The sequence below is a fragment of the Diceros bicornis genome, chromosome 17 (genome assembly GCF_020826845.1).
Source record: "Diceros bicornis minor isolate mBicDic1 chromosome 17, mDicBic1.mat.cur, whole genome shotgun sequence".
Lineage (NCBI taxonomy): Eukaryota > Metazoa > Chordata > Mammalia > Perissodactyla > Rhinocerotidae > Diceros > Diceros bicornis.
Genome location: NC_080756.1, coordinates 61476025 through 61500402, shown reverse-complemented (window position 1 = coordinate 61500402; position 24378 = coordinate 61476025). Strand labels below are relative to the sequence as shown.

Genomic DNA, 24378 nt, shown 5'->3' with positions numbered 1-24378 from the left:
CATTTAAACGTCCATGACCTTAATGACATCTGCAAAGTTCCCTTTGCTGTATAACGAAACATAGTCCCACGGTCCAAGGATTAGGACGTGGACGTCTTTAGGGAGCTGTTCTGCCTACCATAAATAAGTACTATGGTTGAAAAAAATCAGAATAACATGAAAAGGTTTATGGAAAAAAGTCTTACTCCCACTCCCTGTCCTTTCCACCTGACTCCTCGCCCATCCTACCAGCTAATCACTGTTATTAGTTTCTTTGGCTTCTTCCAGAGTTGCTTTTTGCAAACGTAGTCACCAACGTATGTTATTCTTTCTTGTCCTTTCTTGTATTGAAGGTGGCATATTGTACACACCTTTGCACTTAGCTGCTTTTTTTTTTAACTTAAACGTTGCTTGGAGATATTTTTCTTACAGTCCACAAAGACAGCAGTTCTTCATCTATCTTTATAAAGCATAGTACTCCATAAATGGCTACCATAATTTACTTAACCTGTCTCCTATTGATGGACTGTTGGTCTGTTCCCAATATCCTGCCACATGATCAATAGCTGTCAGTGACTAACTTCACACTAACGTCATTTCTTGTGTGTGACCACTGATTTTTTTTCGTTCTAATGTCTCTAAGGCTAGTGACAGGTTGCTCAGGGACAGTCTCTCACAGGTACCCAGCTTGTCCTCGGGCAATTTGGTAGCCCAGGAAATGGAAGCTTAAGCTTGAATTTGTGAATCTGAATCATTGCTGGACCTGGAAATGGTCTCAGCTCCTCCAAAAGCATGCTCGGCTTTCCCGTGGGACCTCTGACCACCCTGTACTTCCACTGGCTTGCCATACTGCACACCTCCAGTGGGGCCATTAACCTCAGCGTGAATGGCACCCCTGAGGTTGTGCTACCAGGAGGTGTAAGCTGTTACCCTGTCCCCAGCCCACCCTGTCCACTCTGATAGTCTGACTAGAAGGAAATGCCACTTCAGGTCCTCAATTAACATTCCCTCTGACCTGCTGGTTGGTGTTCATGCTCTTACCCAAAAGGGTCAATTCCTTTGAGCTTTGACCTTTTTGGAGATCTCTGGCTTCCTGGCTAGTCCTTCTTTCTTTCATATTTTCTCTGAGTTTTCTTCATTTGTATGGAAAAGATTCATGAGCTGATTCTTCTTCAGCTAAAATAGTAAACTCATAGCAGGACCTGGGCGCGCAGGGCACTCTTGGCCTCTTGTCTTAAGCCAGTTTCCTGCCTGCCCCCAGCCCCCACCTCCGTGAGCAGACGCCTCTGCCCCTTCCTCTTTGGCTCTGTGGAGGCCTCACCTTCCAGCTTCATTATGAGACAGTATCCTAAAGAGCTCTTCTGGTGGCTTGCTCTGCTCCTTTCTTCAGACTCTCACTGGTGACTCGCCAGCCATGAGTCCCCCTGGGAAAAACTCGCTTATCACGGCAGGTGACTCTCAGGTGGAAGTCACTGCATATTCAGTATCAGACAGTCACCCAAGCCGGGGAGGAGGTGGGGGAGGCTTAGGGGAACCTTCCTAAGCCAGGTTCAGGGGCTGGGGAAAAGGAGACTGAGAAGCAAAGACCGGGCCTGGAAACTAGGTAGATCAGAAAAAGACAAGCAGTGAGATGACTGCAAATCTATTTTAAATTCATTGGGATGGATTTCCTTGTATTCTCAGTGCATCAGACGGGGCCATGCTTCTAGACGCAAGTTAGTATGCACTGTCACCTCTCAGCGTCACGTAATATTCTTTACTCACTTTCCTTTGCTGCCACCCTGCCTCCATCCTTCTTTTCATTCATTTAACTTTCCACCTCAGGACCTTTTCATACGTTCTTCCCTTGGCCTGGAATGCTTCTGCTCCCTCTGGCTGACTTCTATCCATTTTTCAGATCTCATTTTAAATGTGATTTCCTGTGGGAAATTGTCCTGTAGCCCCCTGCTCTGGGTTGGATTTCCCTCCTATACTGTTCTTATCCTTCCATACCCTAAATGTATATAATTGATTAATCATTTATTCATATCCTGTTCCTCCCTATAGACTGCAAACTTCATGAACAGGGACCACATCCATTACATTGCCTGGCACACAGCAGATCTCAATAAATACACGGAGAATGAATGAAGGAGTAGAAGGAAAGCAAAGGCAAAGAATCACTCATTCCTTCTACAGCGAGCACTGAATGGGTGCCAGGCACTGGGAATACTAACATGCAATTCAGCACAGAGTCCCTGCTGTCAGGAAATCCATCGTTGGGCACATTCTTGGAAAGAAGAGTGAGGATTTGAGCAGAAGGGCTGGAGGAGAGGAAGCCGAGATGCTAAGGCAGAATACTCCCTGTTTGCTTGAGTTTCTGCATTGGGTTTCTCAGTCCCTTCCTGTGCTGTTTTTGTCCCAGATGACCCCTTGGTTTTCTGGTGGAAGTTAAGTGTCTTCCTTGTCACCCTTAGTTACAGACCCCAGGAGTCAGTCCTCTTTCTACACCCCAGCTTGCCCCTAGACCTTGTTATCCCTTCTCCTGGGTTCCCTCGTCCCCTCTTGGTCTTTCTTCTCTGCCCCGGAGGTGTTTTATAATGCACTGCAGCCCACCTAGCTGGCCCCTGCCCTCCAGCCTGGGTCACTCATCACCCTGACAATAACTGCACTTAAAGATTCATGATTTTCATTTGCATATAAAAGGTAATCCTTTTGGACCCGGGCAATCTGTTTCTTGTATTACAACTTTACAAATATTTAAGATCCCTGCATTTACATTTTAACGCAGACCTCACCAGGCTCCATGTTTGGGGGTGGAGTCACCGCAAATCTTTCCTTTTGCGTTGGAGGATAAAGAAATGTTGCCTAGGAGGTTGCTCTGGCATACCTATAGGACAATTCCAGATGCTAATTGATGTCCTTGGTTAGTTGGGGTGGCGAGGGCCATGCACACGGGCGTGCACACCCCCCACGCCCTGGTGCTGAGCCCACAGGAACAGACCTAACCCGGGTGCCAGGCTGACCCAGAGGCCGGGGAGTGTTTGGGGGTCTTTGGTGGGTCTTGGAGAGCAGTGATAAGTGTGGGCGGATATTCTTTTTTTTTTATAATTTTGTTTATTTTTGCCCCCCAAAACCCCAGTAGATAGCTGTATGTCATAGCTGCACATCCTTCTAGTTGCTGTATGTGGGACGCGGCCTCAGCATGGCTGGAGAAGCGGTTCGTCGGTGCGTGCCCGGATCTGAACCCCCGGCCGCCAGCAGCGGAGCGCGTGCACTTAACCGCTAAGCCACGGGGCTGGCCCTGGGCGGATATTCTCAGCCCTGTGTGGGATGCTTTTGAAGGCAGAGATGGCCCTGTTCCCCTCTCTCCTCCCCTCTCCCACTTAGATGGTCTCAGCTTGGACCTTCCCAGCGTACCACCTTCCTCAGAGTGTTTTCCTCGGGGGACCTCAGTTTCTCTCTAAAATGGAGCTGTCCGCACATTTTCACCAGCATTTGGAGAGGGGAGGAGGAGAGAGTGTGGGCCCCAGAGGCCAGACGCCCAGCCCACCGGCTAGTTCCTGTCGGTTGCTGCCGCTCAGTGGGAACTGCGGCCTGTGGGGCGGCCCTTTCTCTTCATGCTCTGGGAGCACACGGACCAGGCCGTGTCCTCCGACGTGCGCTTCCTTATTGGGAGTGCAGTGTGGAGACATTCCCTGTGGTTGAGGCAGAAGCACAGGGGTTGGGAGGTGGGTGTTGAGATGGGCAGAGAAAATCTGATTGTGTTTGAGGGAGGAAGATGGAGCGTTGGAGGCAGAGGAGAGGGAGGGCCTGTCTCCGGTTCTCCTCTCCCTACTTCTCTCTTCTCAACAGCTCCACAACCATCAGGCACCTTTTCAATAGGCCCTGAAATAAACGTTGATACTGTGACCTCTGCTCGGCTTGCCTTTGCCGTGCCCAGCCCAGTCAGCCACTGCAGATTGTGCCTCCTCCAATGTCTCCTTTCTCCTTCCTCGGGATGCTGCTCAGGGCCATGTCAGATGTCACCTCCTCTATGAGGCGGTCACCAAGGCCCCTACCTGGCTCCCAAGGAATTCAGGTCTTCTTACGTGTGTACACAATGCCATCTATTGCTATTTAATTTTTTCATGTGCACCTTTCTCTTGAAATGCAGTGGTTTTCAGCCCTGGCTGCACATAAGAATCACTAGAGAAGCTTTAAAAAATACCAGTACCTGATTCCCCAGGCCGGGGACTCCAATTTAATTGGTCTGGGGTGGGGCTCAGACTTCTGTGGCCAGTAAGTCTCCCAGGTGACTCTAATGTGCAGTCATGGCTGAGGACTTGAGGGCTGAGACTAGCAACCAGGAGGGCTTTCTTCAGTCTGTGTGGATGAAGGGTTGATCACAGGGTCCTCTGGAAAGCAAGTGGCCTAGGGGCTGAGTCTGGCCCTGGCCAATCCTGGGGGGAAGGGCGAGTAGAAGCGTCCAGTGAGGAGGCTGTGGTCGGGTAGTCAGCCGCCTCACTTTGCAGAATAACAAGGGAGGCGCTTCTAGGAGGTGAGATGCACACCGGCCTCGGCTCCTCTTGGGGAAGGAGAGTGAGATCCCCCCAGAGTCTGTGCTCCAGAACCCCTCCTCCCTCTCAATGATCCTTTGTGTGCTTTATCGATTTTTCACACACCCTCGGTTTTCTCTTCCCTAGGAGGCTTCAAATAAGGGCAGGTTTAGCGCATTGGTCTCAACTCAGCCACTTACTCCGTGACCTGGATGGAATTTATTAACTTCTCTGAACTTCGAGTTTCTCCGCTGTCAAATGGAATGAACTGCCTGCCCACCTCCTCAGGTTGCCGTGTGGATTGCATGAAGTGATTCGGGTCAGGTGCCAAGCCCGTGGTAAAGGCTCAGCAGATATCTGCTGTCCCTGCTGGTTTGACCTGGTCCCACCTCTTCGTAGCTGCAGAACTGACAACATAGGCCAGTTATTGAACGCTTGGTGCCTCAGTTTCCACATCTTATACCATAGGAACAAGAGCAGCTCCTGCACAGAGTCAGAAGGCTTTAGTAGGTAAAGGGCAGAGCACAAGGGAGGCGGTCAGGAGGCTGCGGTCCTCTGCTGCCCGGGCCCCCCATGTCTCAGCCCCGTTCTCTCAGCACCTCCACCCCTTCTGTCTCTCTCTAAATCTTTGCTCTCCTGGCTCAGGCTCCTCCCTTGATCCTCCTCAATAGTCACAGATTGGGAGGCTCTGGATGCAGCCTTCCGGATTAAAGAGGAGGTAGAGAGATGGAGAACAGGGATAAGGAAATGCCCTTTAGGGTAAAGACCTGCTTGACTCTGAGCAACAAGGACCCATCCATGAACAGTGTGGAGACCCCTGTTCCCATGCTTCCTCGGTGACAGGAACTGAAGCCTGAAGAGGTAAGGGAAACTGTGCGACTTCTTCCACTCATTTATTCATCCACTGAACTAATATTGATGGAGTAGTTCTAATGTGCCAGGCACAGTGCTTGGCGAACGAGACAGTCTCCGCCGTCAAAGAAGATGTGGCCTTCTTTGAAACACACAGGTGCCTGGAACGTTTCAATATGGTGTGCTCCGTGCTGAAGTAGGGAGCTGAGCAAGGACGGGCACCTGACCTGGTCTTCGTCCTGGGGGAGGGGTCAAGACATCCGAGACTAAAGGAAGTCCAAGCTGAGATTGCAAAGTAGGAGTTGGCCAGGTGAAAGGGGAAGGAAGATGTTTTCCAGGCTCAGTGAGCATGTGCAAAGGCCTGGAGGCCAGCGTGAGCCTGGCTTGTTCCCATGTCTGTGGTAGAGAAATGCTGGCCAAAGTGTGCACAAACTCACTGGAGGCCATGTCATATCTTTGGATTCAGAACCCACTTTGAAAGTGGCAAGACACAGGTATTGGCATGATTGATGATGGATCCCTGAACTAGCTAGAGGGAAGGACCAAAATATAGGTTCACAAGCTATGACTGGTGTGATAAAGAAGAAGCTCCAGCCCCCTACCCCAAAAATTAGAAAAAGAAAAATAAGAATGGAACAAAAAAATGATGGAGAATGCAAAGCTAAATGTTGGTGCTTGCAAAGCGTGTGTTGCAGACTGGAAACAAAAAGATGAGAGACAAGGAGACTCAAGGCTTGATCCCTAGGGATACTTCAGTGTTTCAGTGAAGATAGATAAAAACTAATCCAGCCCAGGCCTATCAATATGCCATTAGTATTTATCATTGCCTCCAAGGCTGCCATGTTCTATTGTGCAAGTTGAGCACTGCACAATTCAAGGGAGCACCGTTTACATCACTGACGTAGACTCATCTATTTATTACAACAATTTTTCAGCAGATGGCACACAAAGAGGCCATACGGGTGAATGGCTGTGCTCACTGGCCACCCTTTATAAGACACCTTGGTCTCATTTACCTCTTCCCAGTTACACTGGGGTGAGAAGACCCACATGTCTACTACCTGCAAGAACCACCAAAAATTTCTCTTTCCTCCATCCTTGCATTCGTTCATGCCTGTCTGCCAGCAGCAGGCGTGTTTGGGTATCTACCCCGGGCAGGCAGTGTATAGACTGTAGGACACAGTGGTGAACAACAGCTCAGCAGAAAGCCCTCAAGCAGCTGCCACTCTGATACGGAGCCATATATTAAACAAACAGTCATGGAGATACATAGATACAAAACTACAGAGGGCGGTGCCTGCTGTGAAGGAACAAACAAGAATCCTTTGAAAAGCCCGACAGGGGGACTACATTTAGGTTGGAGGGTGTTCTTTGAAAGCTTCCCTGAGGAAGAAACATTCATCTTGGGGCCTGAAGGATGAACAGAAGTCGGCCTGAGAAAGGAGGGGAAAGATCATTCCAGGCAAAAGGAATTACATTGCAAACCCTCAGAAGAGCAAGGGCTCACCCCATCCACGAGGCTAAGAGAAGATTGTCAGTGGGCAAAACGGAGCAGGTGGCAAGGGAGGGTGGAGAGACACTGTCAGGGCCAGATGCAGCCCGGCCTAGGAGGCCGAGAAGAAGAGTTTGGATTTTACTCTTAGTCTAGGGGCTAGACTCTGAGAGGTTTTCAGCAGAAAGGGACATGAGGGATGTACTGAGATTTGTACTTTTAGATCTGGAAAATGAGTGGAAAGGGGGCAAAAGTGGAGGCTCTTGGCGTAGAGCAGGTGAGAGATGCGGGGCCTGGCACTGGGGCCGTGGCTGTGGAGGTGGGAGCTGATGACTGAAGCTCCACTCTGGAGGGGACCAGGCAGCGTCTGGGGAAGGGTTGTGTGCAAGACGTGGGCGACATCGGCCAACTCCTCTCCTCTACGTGGGGATCAGGTTTCCGGCAGGAGCAGTTGGGTGGAGGGAGGAGCCCCTAGCTGAGAAGGGCAGATTGGAAGAGGATCAGGCTTTGTGGGGAGGCAAGGCAGAGAGGCGTCTGGGCTGAGCTGGGTTTGAGACCTCAGAGTCTGCTCAGTCGATCTGTCACATGGTCACAGAGACGTGCTCGAAGGGCTTCTCTCTCTCAGCGTCCCTCTGAGTGCTGCATCCCAACAAAAGGATAACAGAAGCAAGCGTTTGCTGAGCACCTCCTACGGGCCAGCACCGCGCACAGCACTGGGAACTCAGCAGGGAAGGAAAGTGAGCAAGTCCTGGGGATGGAATGGAAAGCATGGGGACTCGAGGTGGCAACACAGGAGTGTGTACTGGACAGCTGCTGAGAGAGTAGATGTCAGGTTCTCACCACACACACACACGTCACTATGTGAGGTGACGGATGTGTCACCCAACCTTATCACAGTCATCATTTCACAAAATATACATGTATCGAATCACTGCGGTGTATACCCTAAACTTACACATGTTGTCAATTATATCTCAATAAAGCACGAAAAAATACGTAAATAAATAAAAAAGACCACACGGGAGGCAACAGAACAGAGTGGCAGGGAGCATGGCCCTTGGAGTCTGTCTGCCTGGCATCTGAGGTGTGACCGGGTCTGGACCGTACTCCTGCATCTGTAAAACCGGCAGATGACCCACCTCACCGAGATGTCTGAGGACCACATGAGACAAGGTTGGTAAAGCACTGGAGCATAGTGTCTGGCACACAGTAAGTGCTAAATAAATGTTAAAGATTTTTGAACAGATATTTAATGTGTTGCAATCTACTGGAGAAGCTAGACACTGAGAAAAGACTCAAGAGCGATGACCCGTCGCAACCCTCAGTCCTACTTTCCAGAGTCCGCCCCAGAATCAGACAGGGACTGCTCGGCAGGAGCTCCGCCTCCTGGGGTTGCCGGTTCGCTGAGCTCGGTTGGGGTAGCGCCTGCAGTTTGTGCAGGCGCGTTCATCCTCCGTCCGCTCCCAGGCCGCTTCACCGGCAGACGCGGCAACCTGACAAACGGGAGCACGGAGGGTTTTGTCGGGATGCGAACACTGTTTCCTCCTTCTCCAAAGACAAACCTGTGTGCTCTGCTGAAAGAGAGAGGGGGAAGAACGTCTGGGGCTCTAGGCTTTTGTTTTTGTTTTCAAATGGTCTGGCTTGCTTGGCTTTTTTCCTAGATTTTTCATGAAATAGCTTTCCAATCACTCCCCCTGCCTCCGTTGGACCTCCTCGAACCCCTGCTTTCAGAGGCGTCCACGGCGGGTTTTCGGCTCTCTTCGCTGCTGGTGTACGATTCACTGTTTTCAGACTTCTCGACTGCTAGTGCTTGTTCGTCTATCTTCCAGCTTCCAAAAATATTCTGCTATTTTCTCCATTCTTGTTTTCTTCATCCTTGTGGATATACGCTCTAGCAAAAAACAACAACCTCTCTTCACTGTCATTTTAGTGGGGAGCTAAGGATAGTTCACGCGTTCCAGCTCCAACCGACAGTCAGTCCGTGCGCTCGTGGTGCGCCCTGGCTCACAGGACAGGGAGGGAGCTCCGCCCGGAACCCATACTCCTGGCGGACTTGGTTGTCTGGTTCCTCAGTCCACAGACAACAGGAAGTAACCCATTAGAGGGGAGGATTGCTAGAGAAAAGACCCCCCGGAAGTAACCAGTGAACTGCGTGGGAAGGGACAGAAAGATCATACAAAAAGTATGTACAAGCAGAGCCACCTAGGACGGGGTCAAACAGCAGCCGGACCTCAGGAGTCTTACCACACACATCATGGTGCATCAGCAGTTCAAAGTCCACAACTGGGTCACAAATGCTCCTAACGATCCCGCCTCCTCAATAAAGGTCAAATTATGTTCAACACACTCTAAGAAGCCAGAAAAACCACACCTTAGAAAGGTTTGTCAAGGAATATTACTTGTACTGTATAATTGTATAGTTACTTCATAGGTTTTTTTTTTTTTTTTTTGTGAGGAGATCAGCCCTGAGCTAACATCCACCAGTCCTCCTCTTTTTTTTGCTGAGGAAGACGGCCCTGGGCTAACATCGGTGCCCATCTTCTTCCACTTTATATGGGACGCCGCCACAGCATGGCTTACCAAGCAGTGCGTCGGTGTGCACCCGGGATCCGAACCAGCGAACCCCGGGCCGCTGCAGCGGAGCGCGCGCACTTAACCGCTTGCGCCACCGGGCCGGCCCCAGTTACTTCATAGTTTTAAAAAATATTTTCACATGCATTGTTTCACACACACAGGGACTTCTTTCGTAAAAATCTAAGTAGGAGGCACATGTTATTTTTCCCTTATTGCAGATAAGGGCATTAAGGCTCAGAGATGTTAAGAATTTTTTAAAAAATCACAGAGCAGTTCTGGGAAAGAGCTAACTTTTCTGCTTCCTAAAAAAAAAGTTTGCTTATTAAAAGCACAATCTCCCGGGATCTGGAAAACTTGTTTTATGCCTGATAATGTCTGTTGCCTGTCGGGCTCTCCTCCAGGGATCTGCTCCTTGTGCTAGGGCAGCTGTTCCAGGACCTGGCTCCCCACCACTGGACCACCTTCCATTTCTTTGCTACCAGGGGAAGCACTAGGGGAACCTGCCTGGGTGCAAGTCCAGACTCGACTCATGACCGGCTATGTGACCTTAGGCAGGTCGCCTAGCCTCCAGGCGCTTCAATGGACTCACTTGCCAAGGGGTTAGCAATAGTCCCTACCGTATAAGATCGCTCCAGGATTAAATGAGTAAGTATATACAGTTCTCAATTAGCTTTAGCTACCATTATTTTCCTTCTCTTAACTCTGGGTGTCAGAGAACCTTATTTATCATAGATAAAAATGGTATGTCCAGCACCTTAAGCCTTCAGCCACAGGTAACTCTCCTATACTCTGCTGTAGGGTCTGTACAGCAATGGCAGATAGTAATTCATGGTATTAGTGGGGAAAAAGAGATGTTTTAATGAAAATACCTCTCAAATATTTGTGTAGCCGTAGACCATCTTTAATTCTGAAACCTCTCCTGTCTCCAGTTTTGGGGGTCATAACCCACCTATCCTTTCAGGCTGCATTCCATTTAGGTTTAGTTTGTAGTCACTAAAAGATGCTACACTTCTCTTTTTCTGCCCTGTAGATTTTCAGATTTGAACACAAGCCCAGTTCTGCTTCTGACGGTTGTCTGCAATAAAGCATAAAAAAGCAGAGTGAGCCCTGTTCTACATTTTATGGTCTCTGCGCTTGGCAGAATATCCTCCCAGAATAGCCTCACCATTTTACACTGTTGCTTGCTGTCCTCAGATGCCATGCTTTTTCTGCTAGACAATGCTTGGAGCCACACCCCAGAGGCTGACAGCCCCTTAGAGGTGGTTCCGGCAACAAGAGACCAAGACGTTGGCTCTGGACAGCTGCCCGCCCCAGCAGCTTTGCAGAGCCTGCTGGTCAGCCTCCTGGGTCCGACCCTGCTTGGGTTCATTGTTTCTGATCCTGTGTCCAGGTACGTGCGCCCAGCCATTCCCTCTCTGTTTCTGCCTCACAGTCTAAGGGCCTCATAGTCTGGGGTCCTCACAGGCTGGGGTCTTCCACTCCCCCAGCTCAGGTAGATTCTGCCTGGTGTGTAAATCCAGCTTCATGACCCGCAGCCCTTGCAGCTTATCTGCACTCCCTGGCCAGGTCGAGAGCTGCACTTGTCAGAGCCAACCTTCTGAGATGTGAAAATTAGCTTCTACTTTAAACCAAACCTTTTGGAAAGAAAAACTTTATCTTGAGCTCTGATCTGGTATTTAAAACATCTTCAAATGATTGTGTTCATAGTCGGTGATTGGCCATTCCTACCTTCTGCTTTAATCAATTTTGTTTTTCTTTACTATTGTTTGTTCCTTCTGATTCCTCTCTTTTAAACAATTAATCTTGAACAACCGATAAGGAAATTCCTGATTCCTTTATTTTTTCACTTTTGAATTTCTTCTTGTTTACTAAACGGATGAAATTTTTACTTTTTTGGAGAAGATGACAAAGGGCCCAGAGGTCCCAGCCATTTAGGAGCTGCAGAAGTGGAAGTGCCTGGGGGTGGGGGGATATTTGGGGGCAGAAGGCCTTGAGGGGGGCTGGGAACGAAGGGGACACATACAAGTATGTAGACCAGGTGTGCAACTAGATATCACTGGTGCAGCCTCACACGTCTTAACTAGGTTGGCCTGGGTGATATATCACAAGAGTCACTTGCAATAACAGTAATGGCTAGTATTTTTCGAGAACTTCCTATGCACCAGGCACTTTGCATGCATTCTTCATTTAATTCTCACAATGGACACTTTGTAGTAGCTGCTTTTGTTATCTCCATTTTCAGATCAGGAAACTGAAGTATAGAGAGTTTAAATAGCATGGCCGACACCACACAGCTGTGAGTGGCCAGGCCTGACTCCAGCCTCCAGGCATCAGTGCATGACCCACTCGGCTCTCCCTCCTGGAGCCATTAGCCTTGTCTTCTTTTTTTTTTGTTTGGTTTGGTGCAGAAGATTGACCCTGAGCTAACATCTGTTGCCAGTCTTCCTCTTTTTGCTTGAGGAAGATGGTCCCTGAGGTAACATCTGTGCCAATCTTCCTCTACTTTGTATATGGGATGCCACCACGGCATGGCTTGATGAGCAGTGTGTAGGTCTGAGCCCGGGATCTGAACCTGCAAATCCCAGGCCGCTGACACAGACCATGTGAACTTGACTACTATGCCACCGGGCCGGTCCCAGCGTTGTCTTCCTGCCTGTCCTCCCACACCCCAGGCCTGCCTTACACCTCTCTACCCCCTCTAGTGTCCTGCCTCCACATCCCTGATTTTTCCCCCTAAAACATTGACATTTTATGATATCTACTTTTTTACCCTCTGTCCAGTGGGTTGCCCCACAATTCATAATCACATTTTGAGGAGCGGTACACTTCCCAAAGTTCATGAGCAGATTTTATGGTGCCTCTTTGTGGTACTTGCTGTCCAAAACTATATTCTGGATCCTACAAAGACACAGCACACATAAACACACACTACCCTCCCCCCAAATAAGCATAACCCCCCCACATAAACTCACACAAACGTGTATAAAGCCCCCAGAAACACATAAACACCCACACAAACATACACAACCCCACATACAGAAACACACACAAACATATTCATACCTCCCATATAAATGCACATAAACACATACAATCACGCGTATAATTCCCCCCAAAACACATAAATGCACAAATACACACATACATGTAAACCCACACACTTGAGCCTCCTTGCCACCTCCATGTTGGCAGGCCTTGTCCTCCCTGCCTCTCTCTGGAGGCCTGTGCAACCGGGAGGCTGGAAGGAAGTGAAACCTGCACTGACAGGAAGTGAAACAGGATGGTGAGCTTTTCTCGTGCTTCTGACCCAGCTGTTGGGGGGACTAACCAAACAGTCTGCAGTTTCTGGAGCTTCTCTGAGGTACCTGGGATCCCTGGAGTGGGGGTCTGGGTGGAGACTGGGCTGTGAGGTTCCGTAGGTTGCTGGGGAGTTGGGCTCTGGGTCTTTGTTTACCTGGTGGCAGCCCTCCCCATCCCCACCTTAGGCGGTGGGTGAGCGGTGGAGAGGAAGAGCATAGGTTTTCTCCACAACAGACTTTTGAAATGGTTGTAGGCCCCGGGTCATTGACTCAGAGTCCCAGATGCACATGGTCTGTTCCTTTGTTGTCTGGAAGCAAACGATTTTTATACGGTTTTCATGCACCTTCTTTTAAAAGTGAAAGAACATTTCACGAAGAGAGAGAAGATGAAGTAAATATAGCAATACATGTTGACAGGGATTATTTTTCCTTATGCTTGACCAGGCTGGCTCTGACAAGTACTATCAGATAAACTTTTGTCTGGAGGTCCAGGAAAAGTCCCAGATGCTGGGCCACATGAATACTCTTGGGGTTGTTGGAGAGGACAGAATTGGAGATTTTGGAACTTGGTGGCCTCTGTTATGTGTTGCTAGGGAAAGAGGGGCAAGGGGCTAGGGGAGGATGCAGCATGGGGTAGCTGGGATGGTGATGTGGATGTCACTGTCCTCTTGCCCCAGAGGTTTCAGCTGCAGCCAAACATGTAATCTGAGGAGGATTCGAGGACTTAATGGAGTCTAAGGGGTTCTTCAAAAATCCATCTCTCTGACACGGGGTGCATGGCCCTACCAGAACTGTGACACTAGAGTAAATAGTCATCGAGTTCTTCCTGAACATGCCCTCTTGGAGTCTGATACACCATAGAATAATTGAACACTAGCCCTGGAAAGAATCTTGGATATAATGTATTTCAGTGATTACCAAACTTTCCATTTTTGTCATATCCCTGAACCTCTATTTACTTAATATTTTTCTTTAAATAACTTGCTTTTAAATGTTTTTATTCAACCTAAACAGTGATATCTTGTGTCACTGATGATACACATATCACACTTTGAGGATCACAGCTCTAGTCCAATTCACCCTTTTTACAGGTGAGGAAACTGAGACCCACAGACATTAGGTGATTTGCCCACGGTCTCACAAGGAGATACTGATTCAGGACTTTTCCTGAGGTCTCCTTAATTTACAGTCTTGATTCTCTCCAGTATAATGTATCAGACTTTCAAGTGTGCAAGAGCAATTCTTAAATGTGATTCAAATTGATTACCCAGGGGAAGTGCCACACAGGGCGCTGGGCAGGAGGAGACTTAGTGGGTGCACATTTCTTTCCTTCCTCCCTCAAACCCCTGCTCACGGCCAACCTGACTAGCTGCTCTCTGGAAGCTTTTGGCATCTTTTTAATGCTAATATTCTGAAATATCAAGGTGATGTATCTTGGTGTCACTGTTGAGTACAGTCATGCACCACATAAAGACTCTTGGTCAACGACAGAACACGTCTATGATGGGGTCCCTCGAGATTAGTACTATCGAGCCTGAGTATATAGCAGGCGATATCATCTAGGTTTGTGTACATACACTCTGTGAAGTTTGCACAACGAAATGGCCTAATGACGCCTTTCTCAGAATGTATCCCCGTCGTTAAGTGACGCATGACTGCAGCTGATTATTCTGTTGTAGGTCTGCAACAAGTCTCCATCCGGAGATGCGGGGCTCAGTTCTGCAACAATTTCTTGTATTATTTATTTCCTTTTTGCTCCCATCCATTTTTTCTCTTTCCTTTAAAATATCTGTTATTTGGGTGTTGGATTTCCTGAACCAATAATCATCTCATTTTCTTCTCTCCTATTTTGTCCTACTTTCTAAAAAATTTTCTTCAATTCCATCTTTTAATATTGCTAGTAAATTTTTAAAATTTCAGCTTTCATATTTTTAATTTCTAAAAGCTCTTTCTCATTCTATTTGTTTTTATAACCTCCTGTTTCTGTTTTATGGACACAATATCTTTTCTTATTTCTGTAAGGATATTAATTATAATTCTTTTGAATTTTTCTTTTATTTCCTGCATTCTCTTTGTTTACCTTTAGCTCCTTCTCTCTCTGTGTTATTTTTTAGTTTTTTATTATGTGGGAGGTTTTCTTCCTATGCCTTGTTCTCCTTTGCTCTCTGGTTATATTTAAAAGTGAAACCCTACAAATCTGATTGCAGTGTCTTCCTCTGTATGTGAGCAGGGCTTGCTGACCCCGGAGCTCCGCTATCTGGAGAACTCGTGGGGACCTTTTCTTTGGGAAACCTCTCCTTGTCTGTCCCTGGAGGTTTTCTCCGGGGTCTCAGAGAAGAATACTTCAATGTGCTGCCGTCTGGTAACTTGAGAACAGGGTGAGAGAAGGAAAATCAGAGTTCCATGCTTCAATTTGTAGATTTTCACTGACCTGTGCCCCTTTTTAGCCTTACTGCGTCTCCATCTGAGCATTTCCTCTTCCAGACATCCCAATGTCGGCAGGTGGCCCACCAGGGCGGCCAGCCCTGCTCTCCCTGCTGTTGGCGGCGGCGATGGCTTTTTTCTGCTCAGCCATGTCCAAAGATGAAGCACGAAACCGGCTGTTGATGAGAGAGAAGATGACACGGGTGGGGGGGCGACTGGTGCTGGGCAAACAGGAGGAGCTGGCCAACGCGAGGCTCATGGCCCTCAAGAAGGCTGAGATGGCGCAGGCCATGAAGACCCAGAAGTTCCCACCCAGCATGCATTTTTTTCAGGCCAAGAATCTCATCGAGAAAAGTGAGGTGTTTAGTATCCTGAAGAGGATGCCAAAAGGTAGAGGATGGTTTTGGGGTCCTGGGAAGGTGGGGGAAACTAAACTTGGAGCTGTTATTGTTCTAAATGGAGCAGAGAGAACTCCACTCAGCTACTCTGAGCCTTTGTTCTTGCTGGCAAACTAGGAAGTGGGTATTCCAAGGTGGCTGCTTGTTCTCCCTGGAAACCAAAATCCCTGCTTCTGAGGGGACTCAGCCTCAGAGAGACAGTAGAGAGGGGACCCTCAGTATTACTGGTCCTCCTTGACAAACCTGGAACAGTGTCCACACAAAAGATAGTATCCAGGGCCCACAGAACCTTACTACTCCCTTCTGATCTTTCCTTGAACCTCTTTCTTCTACCCTCTTTCCAGGGGCTCAGTTACCAAATAGGAGACAGTGTGAAACAGCATTATAGCTTTCTGGATGAACGCATTTCTAGTGGTATATTTCTATAGTAAAAATACATTGCTATGAGTAGGAAAATAATTATAATCCTGGACACATAAACAGCAGTTTGCAACTTACAAGGACTTTTCTCTACCTCTTTTATTTTAATGTTATAAGTAGAGATTAAAGAAATAAGAACTGTGAGGTTGATAAGGTAGCATCCCCAGTTGATGGGGTTTGGAGAGGTGAGGTTTAGAGAGGGTGGCACCCCAGAGCTCACACGGCTGGGACACCTGCTACGGGGCCAGTGTCAAGGCAGGAGCTAAGACGGAGCAAGAAGAGCAGAGGGACGGCGTCCTCTGTGTCATGAGGGGCACTGCAGGCAAAACCCGCGTCAGTCCTGAAGCACAGACACGGGGCCGCGGCCAGCAGCCGCCTGGGTGCCGGCCTGATGCAGGGCAGGGAAAGCCAACGGGTGGGGTGTTGGGGAGCCAGATGAGAGGATCAAGGACAACTGTGCAAACAGGACTGGGAGGGGGGGGACAGGGGCTAAGGCTCATTCTTATTACTTCCCTTCACGGAGTGTTGGGTGGCGGGGCTGCATTTAAAGGCCTGGGCTCTCAACTGAGAACTAGAACCTGATGGAGCCCCAACTTGAACCCCAATCTTCTGATTCCAAGCCTGATGCTGCCCCTCTTGAATGAGAACACCCCTGGCTTTGGACTAGTGAGGGGGGAAGCCAAAGAAGACCTATTCCTAAACCAGAGCAAAGAAGGCAGTGGCCATCCTGGGGAGACAAAGGCAGACCCAGGCCTGGGAGGTCTTTGAGCTCGAGTGCAAAAGGTACAGTACGTTCAGTGCTGGAGGACTCAGCCAGATAGAAGTTCTTGTGCTTCCCACTTCTGGTTCCTCTACACTGTCTCACAGAGCCCTGGCATTTGCAATTCTTTGCCTCACCACTCCCTCCACCCTTCTCCTTCCCTTTCCAGGGGCTGCCTTACACGTCCATGACTTCAGCATCCTGAGTGTGGACTGGCTGGTGAAAAATGTCACCTACAGGCCCCACTGCCATTTCTGTTTCACTCCAAAGGGGACCCTGCAGTTCAAATTTGCTCACCCAACTCCCCCGACCCCCACGCCAGCAGAATGTTCAGAGTGGATTCTGCTGGAGAAGTATCGAAGGGGGCTACAGAACATCACTGAGTTTGACAACAGGTGAGCGTAGTTCAGAAAGAACGTGTCATGTGCCTGTCAGAGGTGGTGGGTAGTGTGCAGGTGTGTCTTCCTTGGTACAAACACATATATAAAAATCTGACATAAGAAAAAATCAGAAGGCTTTTTCTTTTTAACTTTACAGGATACTTTGCTTCACAAAGGCATTCAACACCTTTTCTGTCCATAGTAAGTTCCTAGTACATTTAAAATCTGATTTGATCTGCAAAAGGTGTTAACAGCAACACTGTTGTTGCATCAAATGAGATTTGTCTAGATGCTCAATAAGACCAGAAAGAAGGAAGTTCCCAGCTTCCGGAGCAAAGACAGTCCAGCTTGTGGATGAAACAGCTTGAAAACATGATGGAGCTACTTCCTCGCAAACTTGTATAGTAATATTATAAGTAACAATTATTTTAATCATGGAACCATCTACAGAGTGCTTTCATGAGGTTGTTTCCCTTTATGAATAAGAAACATGAAACTTAACATGGTTAAGGGTGTTGCCCAAGGAATGGCTCATCGGGGCTGTAAACCTGGGTCGCAGAGTGCCAAGTCCATCATTATTTCCATCCTTCCCCCTTTATTAGTTTACTGGGATGCCCGGACAGAATACCACAGGCTGAGTGGCTTAAACAATAGAAATTTAGTTTCTCACTGGTCTGGAAACTAGGAGTCCAAGATCAAAGTGCTGGCAGGTTTGGCTTCTCCTGAGGCCTCTCTCTCTGGCTTGCAGACGACCGCCTTCTTGCTGCGTCCTCACATGGCCTTTCCTCTGTGAGTGTACTCCTGGCGTCTCTGACACCAGTCCTGTTTGAGTAGCGCCCACCCTTATGATCTCATTTTAACTTAATTACCCCCTTAAAGGCCCTGTCTCCAAATATGGTCACACTGGGGGGTTAGGGGTTCAACATATGAATTTTGGGGGGACACAGTTCAGTGCATAACACCTCCCAAAGACAGCTTGGTCTAGGATGTGAGTATAATGGGGTCAGATGGGCTAAGCATGTTGGGGGACAGGAGAGCCTGGTTGGTGGGAATGTTCTGCCTGAGCTGTGTCCTGGGGAATACAAAGCAGGTCTCAGGGTAGAGGCCTCCAGCAGAGATCCCTGGATGCTTCCCTTGGCCTCTCATCACTGCTTACCATGGTGCATCCTGGTTTCCTCCTGGTGGGGGAAGCGAGGCGGGCAGGAATCCTACAGATGTCTGGAGGCAACGGCCTGAAGCATGCCTCCTCAACTCACCCCCTTTGTGTCTTGGACAGTCTGCTGAAGAATTTCACTCTGATGACCGAGAACCCTGAGGTGACATATGCAAACCAAAATATCGTCTGGTCCAAGTTTGGAACCATCTTCTTCATGATCGCTGGCCTCGTCCACTATGCACCGGTGTTCAGAGACTACATCTTTCAGGGCCTCGAGGAGTTCTACCAGGACAACGTCTTCTACCTGGAGCTCAGAGCCTTGCTGCTCCCGGTGAGCCCTCTCTCCTGTCCTCTGCTCTGGCTTGACTTTCAGATCTCACTCTGTAGGTCTTCACAGGCTCTCTGTCCTAGTACTGGTACAGGACTGAATGCTGGCTTCATCTCCAAGGGGACATGTGCCTTTCCAGGGGCCACCGTGAGCAAGGATCCCTGAAAGGGACTGGGCTGGCCCCAGCAAAACAGTGACCATAACCCTCACTGCCCTTGTGCCTCCTTCTCTCAGACGCCCACTTCTCACCTTCTCCCAGATATGCAGTGCCTCCAGGTGTTCAGGGTTCCCTGGCCTTGGACTCTCAGCTGTGCCTCATGCCTGGACCTTTCTTGACCTGGCTCCTTTCATATGAAAATTTAGTTTCCCTGAGTCCCTTAGGATGATGATCTTGGTACAGGGACAGCTGATGAATCTGGAAATGGATCTAGTTGCACGTGACAGTGAGGACTGGTCAGTTCCTGGGGGCCCTTTCCATGGAGCACTGCTGCATTTTAACTGGGGTCTTCTGTGGGCAATGCTGCCATGACAGAGGAGCAAGTGGAAAGCCTTGCTCCCTCCCAGGTTTCCTGCACGCCTATGACAGTGTCTCTTAGCAGAGCTCAGGATATGGCTGTCATGGGCTGACAGTGCCGGCTGAGGTGTCTGTGAGGAAGGAAAGGGCCTGGTGAGCCCCACTTCCCTCCTCCCAGACGGGGGCCCCTCCCTCTCTGCCATCTTCTCCCCTTGGCCCAGGCCCTGATGGCCCCTGCACAATGCTTTCCCCTCCACCTCCCTCCCCTCGGGGTACTGCAAACTTTCCTTGTTTCCTGTTTGTTCCGCTACAGAAGCTTCCTCCCTCATTTCCCTTCAAATCATTCTATACCCAAGCTTTTCTTTAATCTCCCTGAAATACGATTTGTGTGTGTGCGATTCCCAAGTGTCAGGGGAGTGAAGCTCAACTCTTTGGCATGAAATGAGAGCCTCTCCTATCTGAAGTGTATTCAGCACCCTGACCTTATTACTCAATCTCTCTTTCTCTTTCTTTTTTCCCCACCCCTCTCCCTTTCTTCCTCCCTCTCTCTTTTCTTTTTCTTCTCTTTCTTCTTTCATTTATTCATCAAACATCTGCAAGCTCCTACTCTGTGTCAGGCACTGTGCTAGGTGCTGGGTGTGCAAAGGCATAGAAGACAGAACCCATGCCCTTACAAAGGTCAAGTTTCTCCCTGGAAGATTCGTGGGTAAACAAATAAATGGAACAGATACTCTTGTAGATGTTGAAGAACAATTTATAGGGTGTAGAGAGAAGACACAGAAGGAAATGGTTAGTGTTACCTGATGGGTAGGGGGAAAAGATGGAATATGTGTAATGGAAGACGGAGAAAGCTCTAGCAAGTCCTGGAAGATGAGGATGAGATCACTGAGTTGAAGGGCAAAGTGGGAGAAGGCATTTCCATCCCTGGGAGCAGCATAAACAGAAGTATAGATTCTACAGAGGCTTTTGTATGGATCATTTTGGGGACTAAATCAAGGAGCTCATCATGACTAGATCCTAAGATTTTAGGGTACTCATTGAAAATAAGACCAGGGATGTAGACAGGGCTGATTGTGAATAGCTTTGGCCACCATATTAAAAGTTGTATTCTGGAGGTGAAGGAGCCACTGGATAGTTTCAAGCAAGGGAGTGTGAACACATTTGCAATTTAGGAAGATTACTCTGGCAGCACTGAGGAGAGTAGATTAGAGGGTCAGGGTCTCCTCTGATGAAAAAGGAGGGACTGGAGGCTGGGAGGCCAGGAAAGAGACCGGGGAGGCTCTTTCCTGGCCTCCCAGCCAGGCTCAAGATGGGAGGGCTGGAATGAAGACAGAAGCAATGAGGAGTTGCTGAATGCACGCAGTGTGCAGGAGGAAGAACCTGCAAGTCTTGGTGAGTGACTACATGGGGGTCAGGATTCTGCTATGACTTGCTGGCATTTGGCTTGAGTTGATTGGTAGACAGTGGTGACATTTACAGAGATAGGGAATGTAAGAGGAGGAGCAGGATGGGGAGGGAGAAATGATCATTTTGGTTTTGAACTGGTAGAGTTGGAGGTGCCTATGAGACATCCACATGAAAATGTCCAGGAAGTGGTTGAATACATGAGTTTGGAGTGTTAACCTAAAAATAAAGAGCCAAAATGAGAGGCAGTGAGGCATTTACTGTGGGATCAAAGAATTGCAATTCTGGGAGCACAGATTCAGGTAGAAACCCAAATAGTGTCCCAATTACAGGAGAGGGGCTTAGGGTTTTTATGGGAAAAATGGAGGACGAAATGAGTTGCATTAAAGAAGAGTTCACTGGTGCTAGATGAGGTCAGGCTAGGTTGGTACTTCATCGATTGGCCTGAGGTTCGATCATCAGGCAAAAGGCTAGACTTGCACTTCATTGACTGGTTAGCAATTCAGTCATCAGCAAAGTCCAATTTCATCAGTCCTTACAAACAGGACATTCTTGTCCTTACTGACTCCTTGGAATGTTGGCGGTTTGGTCCAGTTTGGGACATAAAGAAGACCAGACGTGCAAGGCAATTCCGCTGAAACAGCTGCTCTGGCTCTATTTTAACATCGCTCCACTCTTGTCATCTTTTGCAGGAGCCTAGAGGACAGTTCTAGCCTGGAAACATATGTTTGACATTTATCTACAGAAAGGTGATCCTTAAAACTCTGAGAGAGGATGCAGTTCCCATGGAAGCTGTAGGAGGAGAGGATGGGGAGGGAGGGGAGCCCTGCACACAGGAATAGGATGAAAAGTTCACAAAGTGGACTGAGAAGGAGCGGTCGTGGGGGCAGGAGGAGAACTAGGACAGAGCCATCCCAGAGGCCAAGGAGAACGGGCTTTCAAGAGAGGGAGCCACAAGGCAGGGTGAGGTCAAGAAAAATGCAGATTGGAAAGCGCCTCTTGGATTTGGAAATTAGGAGGTCACCTTTGAGCAATTTCGATGGCATTTCGAGGGCTGAGGAGAGAAGCCCAATTTCCAGGAGGAGAAAAATGAAATGTAGGTGAATAATTGGAGCCAGGTTTGGAGCCTGTGATGTGAGCGAAAGAAAGAGGGAGGCAGGTAGGGAGGGAACACAGGGCCCGCGGGGGATGTTTTCAGGGTGGGACTCACTTTGTACACAGAAGGAAGGAGCCTGGAGGGGTTAAAAATAGAGGGGAGAAAGGGAGTACGAGAGGGCGTGCTGTACCCTTGGGACAGAGGAAGAGGCCACTCCAGCACCCAGGGTGAGGCTGTCCTTGAACCGGAGAACGTTCTCTAAGGCTGGAGGAAAGGCCGCCGAGGGGCAGATGGAGACGCTGGCGGGCCGGGTGCCGAGCGGAGGGAGGAGGCATTTCTCCCACAGGCGGGGCAGGGCGTCCACCGGCGAGGGCCGCGAGGGCGGGGGGGGGGGACGTTGAGAGAACCGCCGGGGGTGGACCGGTTGCTGATCCGAGGGCCAGCCTAGGATGGAGACGGGATCCGTGGCCGTCCCTGCTGGACCCCCGCCCACAGCCACAGCAAATGGTATGATGGAGCCCAGGTCAGCGGGGCAAACCAAGTGGAAGAGCCGGGGTGAGGACTGAGGGTAGCGCCAGGCGGGGGGCTCTCAGCTGGAAGGCGCAGCAGCCGGCAACGAGAGAGCAGGGCAGATGGCCGGAGACAGGCGAGGTCAGGGCACGGGACCTGCGGCGGCTGCTGAGGGTGCAGCCGCCTGGAGGGACAGGAGGCCGAAGAAACCGGCCAATTTGAGCTTAATTTATCTGAGCGCAGCTGCGTGGGTGACAGGCGCCAAGGCCAGGCCACCGAGGCGCGAGTGTCGTCCTTGGGGTCCAGCACGCCCGGGAAGACTAGGATGAAACGCTCAGGACGACGGCGGAGTGGGTGCAGGACCGGCCCCTCCTGAAGTCAGCTGAGAGGACGCGGATCTCGGAGCGCTCCAGGAGGAGGTGGAAGAGGGCTTGTTTGAGTTCAGGACGGCAGGCTGAAGAGAGTGAAATGGAAAGGAGTAGGAGTCGTCCAAGAGAAGGGGGCGTGGGTCCGCCCGTGGCTTAGCAGTTAAGTGCTCGCGCTCCCCCCCCCCCCCCCCCCCCCCCCCCCCCCCCGGTTCGGATCCCGGGCGCGCACCGACGCACCGCTTCTCCGGCCATGCTGGGGCCACGTCCCACATACAGCAACTGGAAGGATGTGCAGCTGTGACATACAACTATCTACTGGGGCTTTGGGGAGATATAGGGAAAAAAAAGGAGGAGGATTGGCAATAGATGTTAGCTCAGGGCCAGTCTTCCTCAGCAAAAAGAGGAGGATTGGCATAGATGTTAGCTCAGGGCTGATCTTCCTCAAAAAAGAAAAAAGAGAGAAGGGGGTGCTATCCAAAAATGTCAGATGTTAGAGCCGATCTTCCTCAGCAAAAAGAGGAGGATTAGCATGTATGTTAGCTCAGGGTTGATCTTCCTCACGAAAAATAATAATAATAATAAAAATGTCAGAAATTTTCACTGACTTGAGGGTCTTGCATGGGGCCGGAAGCAAAGGATGACGGGATGTTGATTGCCGCCAGACGGAAGGTGTCAGATTTACAGACGCAGTCAAGCTCAGGCTTCCACGCTGGGGGGTGGGGCGTCTGTCAAAGAGAGCAGCCGTGGGTGCTCAGATGATACTAGATGATTCTTTTGGCCAGTCTACTGAGGAGAACTTTCCTGAGGACTCTTTTGGGGAGAAGAGGTGGGGTATTGTGGGAGAGCTGGATTTCTGAATGTTCTATTCCCTGGGTTCACAAAAGGTTGATCTGGTTAAAGGTTTTAAGTGGCCTTTGGGTAGAGTTCTCCTCTACATTGTATCCAAACTAGTCTGCTCAGTCATTCAAATATTTATTGAGTATACTACTGCCTTGCTGCCTGGCCTCCAAGTTTGTGAAAGGGCCCACAGGGTGGCATTCTTTTGGCTGTTGCCATATTCCATGGTCTTTATAGGCTCAGAAATTTTGTACATCCAGAAGTGATATGGCTTCAGAGGACTGACACTCATTGGCCAAACTCATAAAAGATAGATGTATAAACAAGAAAGTCAGAATGCTGTTTTCAGAAAAAAAAACTACCAGACATTTATGCTTTCTGATCAGGAAATTCTCTCCTTTAAGGCAAATCTTAAGCTCTGCTGAAGCCAAATTACAGCCAAAAGGGTGTTGATGAGCCAGAGCCCTAATAAGCCCTGTCATTGAGCTCTGAGAATCTGAGAGAGTCCAGAATAGTGTTCTTAACCTTTGAAAAATATGATGAAAGCTATCATCCTTTACCCAACGGGAAAAAAAGTACTAGGATAAATTGACTATTGAAGTGTTTTTACATGTATCTGTATACGTCCATGAAACGTGTCTGGAAACAATGCAATGTGCAGGGACCCTGATGTTTTTGCATTCTGAAAAATGTTTAGTTCTGGTTGGGATTCCTAAACTGAGGATACTACCCCGCTTTGATTGAAAGGCTTTGAGGACCCTCTAACGAAAGGTACACCTGCCCAAGAACCAGAAATTCCAGTTTGTGGGTCTGGGCTCCCTTCCCCTGCATCTGAGACAAAGTTGCCTCAAGTCTCAACTCTCCCTTTTCTTTGCATCCCCGGCTGACCCACCTTTCTCCTTAGATGTGTGAATACCCTCTCGGAAGTCAGTCCCAGGCGGGCTGTGAACAGTCGCCACCAGGATCTGCTGTTTGTTTGATAGTTGAACACTGAGAACAGATCGGTATTGCTATCTCTGAGCTCTTGGAAAGTGAGAGGGGGCTTACCTTTGCCCCTCAGTAGAGCTTTC

General features: G+C 49.1%; 1 protein-coding gene across 1 annotated transcript in view; it reads left to right on the top strand.

Moving 5' to 3' along the window:
• The first annotated feature begins 12692 nt into the window (after positions 1–12692).
• ADA2 (adenosine deaminase 2) overlaps positions 12693–24378 on the top strand; it is a 30622-nt gene continuing 18936 nt past the window's right edge. Inside the window, exons 1-4 of the mRNA XM_058559144.1 lie at positions 12693–12775; positions 15198–15527; positions 16885–17110; positions 18372–18582. Of these exons, the coding sequence (XP_058415127.1) occupies positions 15206–15527; positions 16885–17110; positions 18372–18582 (759 nt within the window). The 5' untranslated portion in view covers positions 12693–12775; positions 15198–15205. The remainder of the gene's footprint in view (positions 12776–15197; positions 15528–16884; positions 17111–18371; positions 18583–24378) is intronic.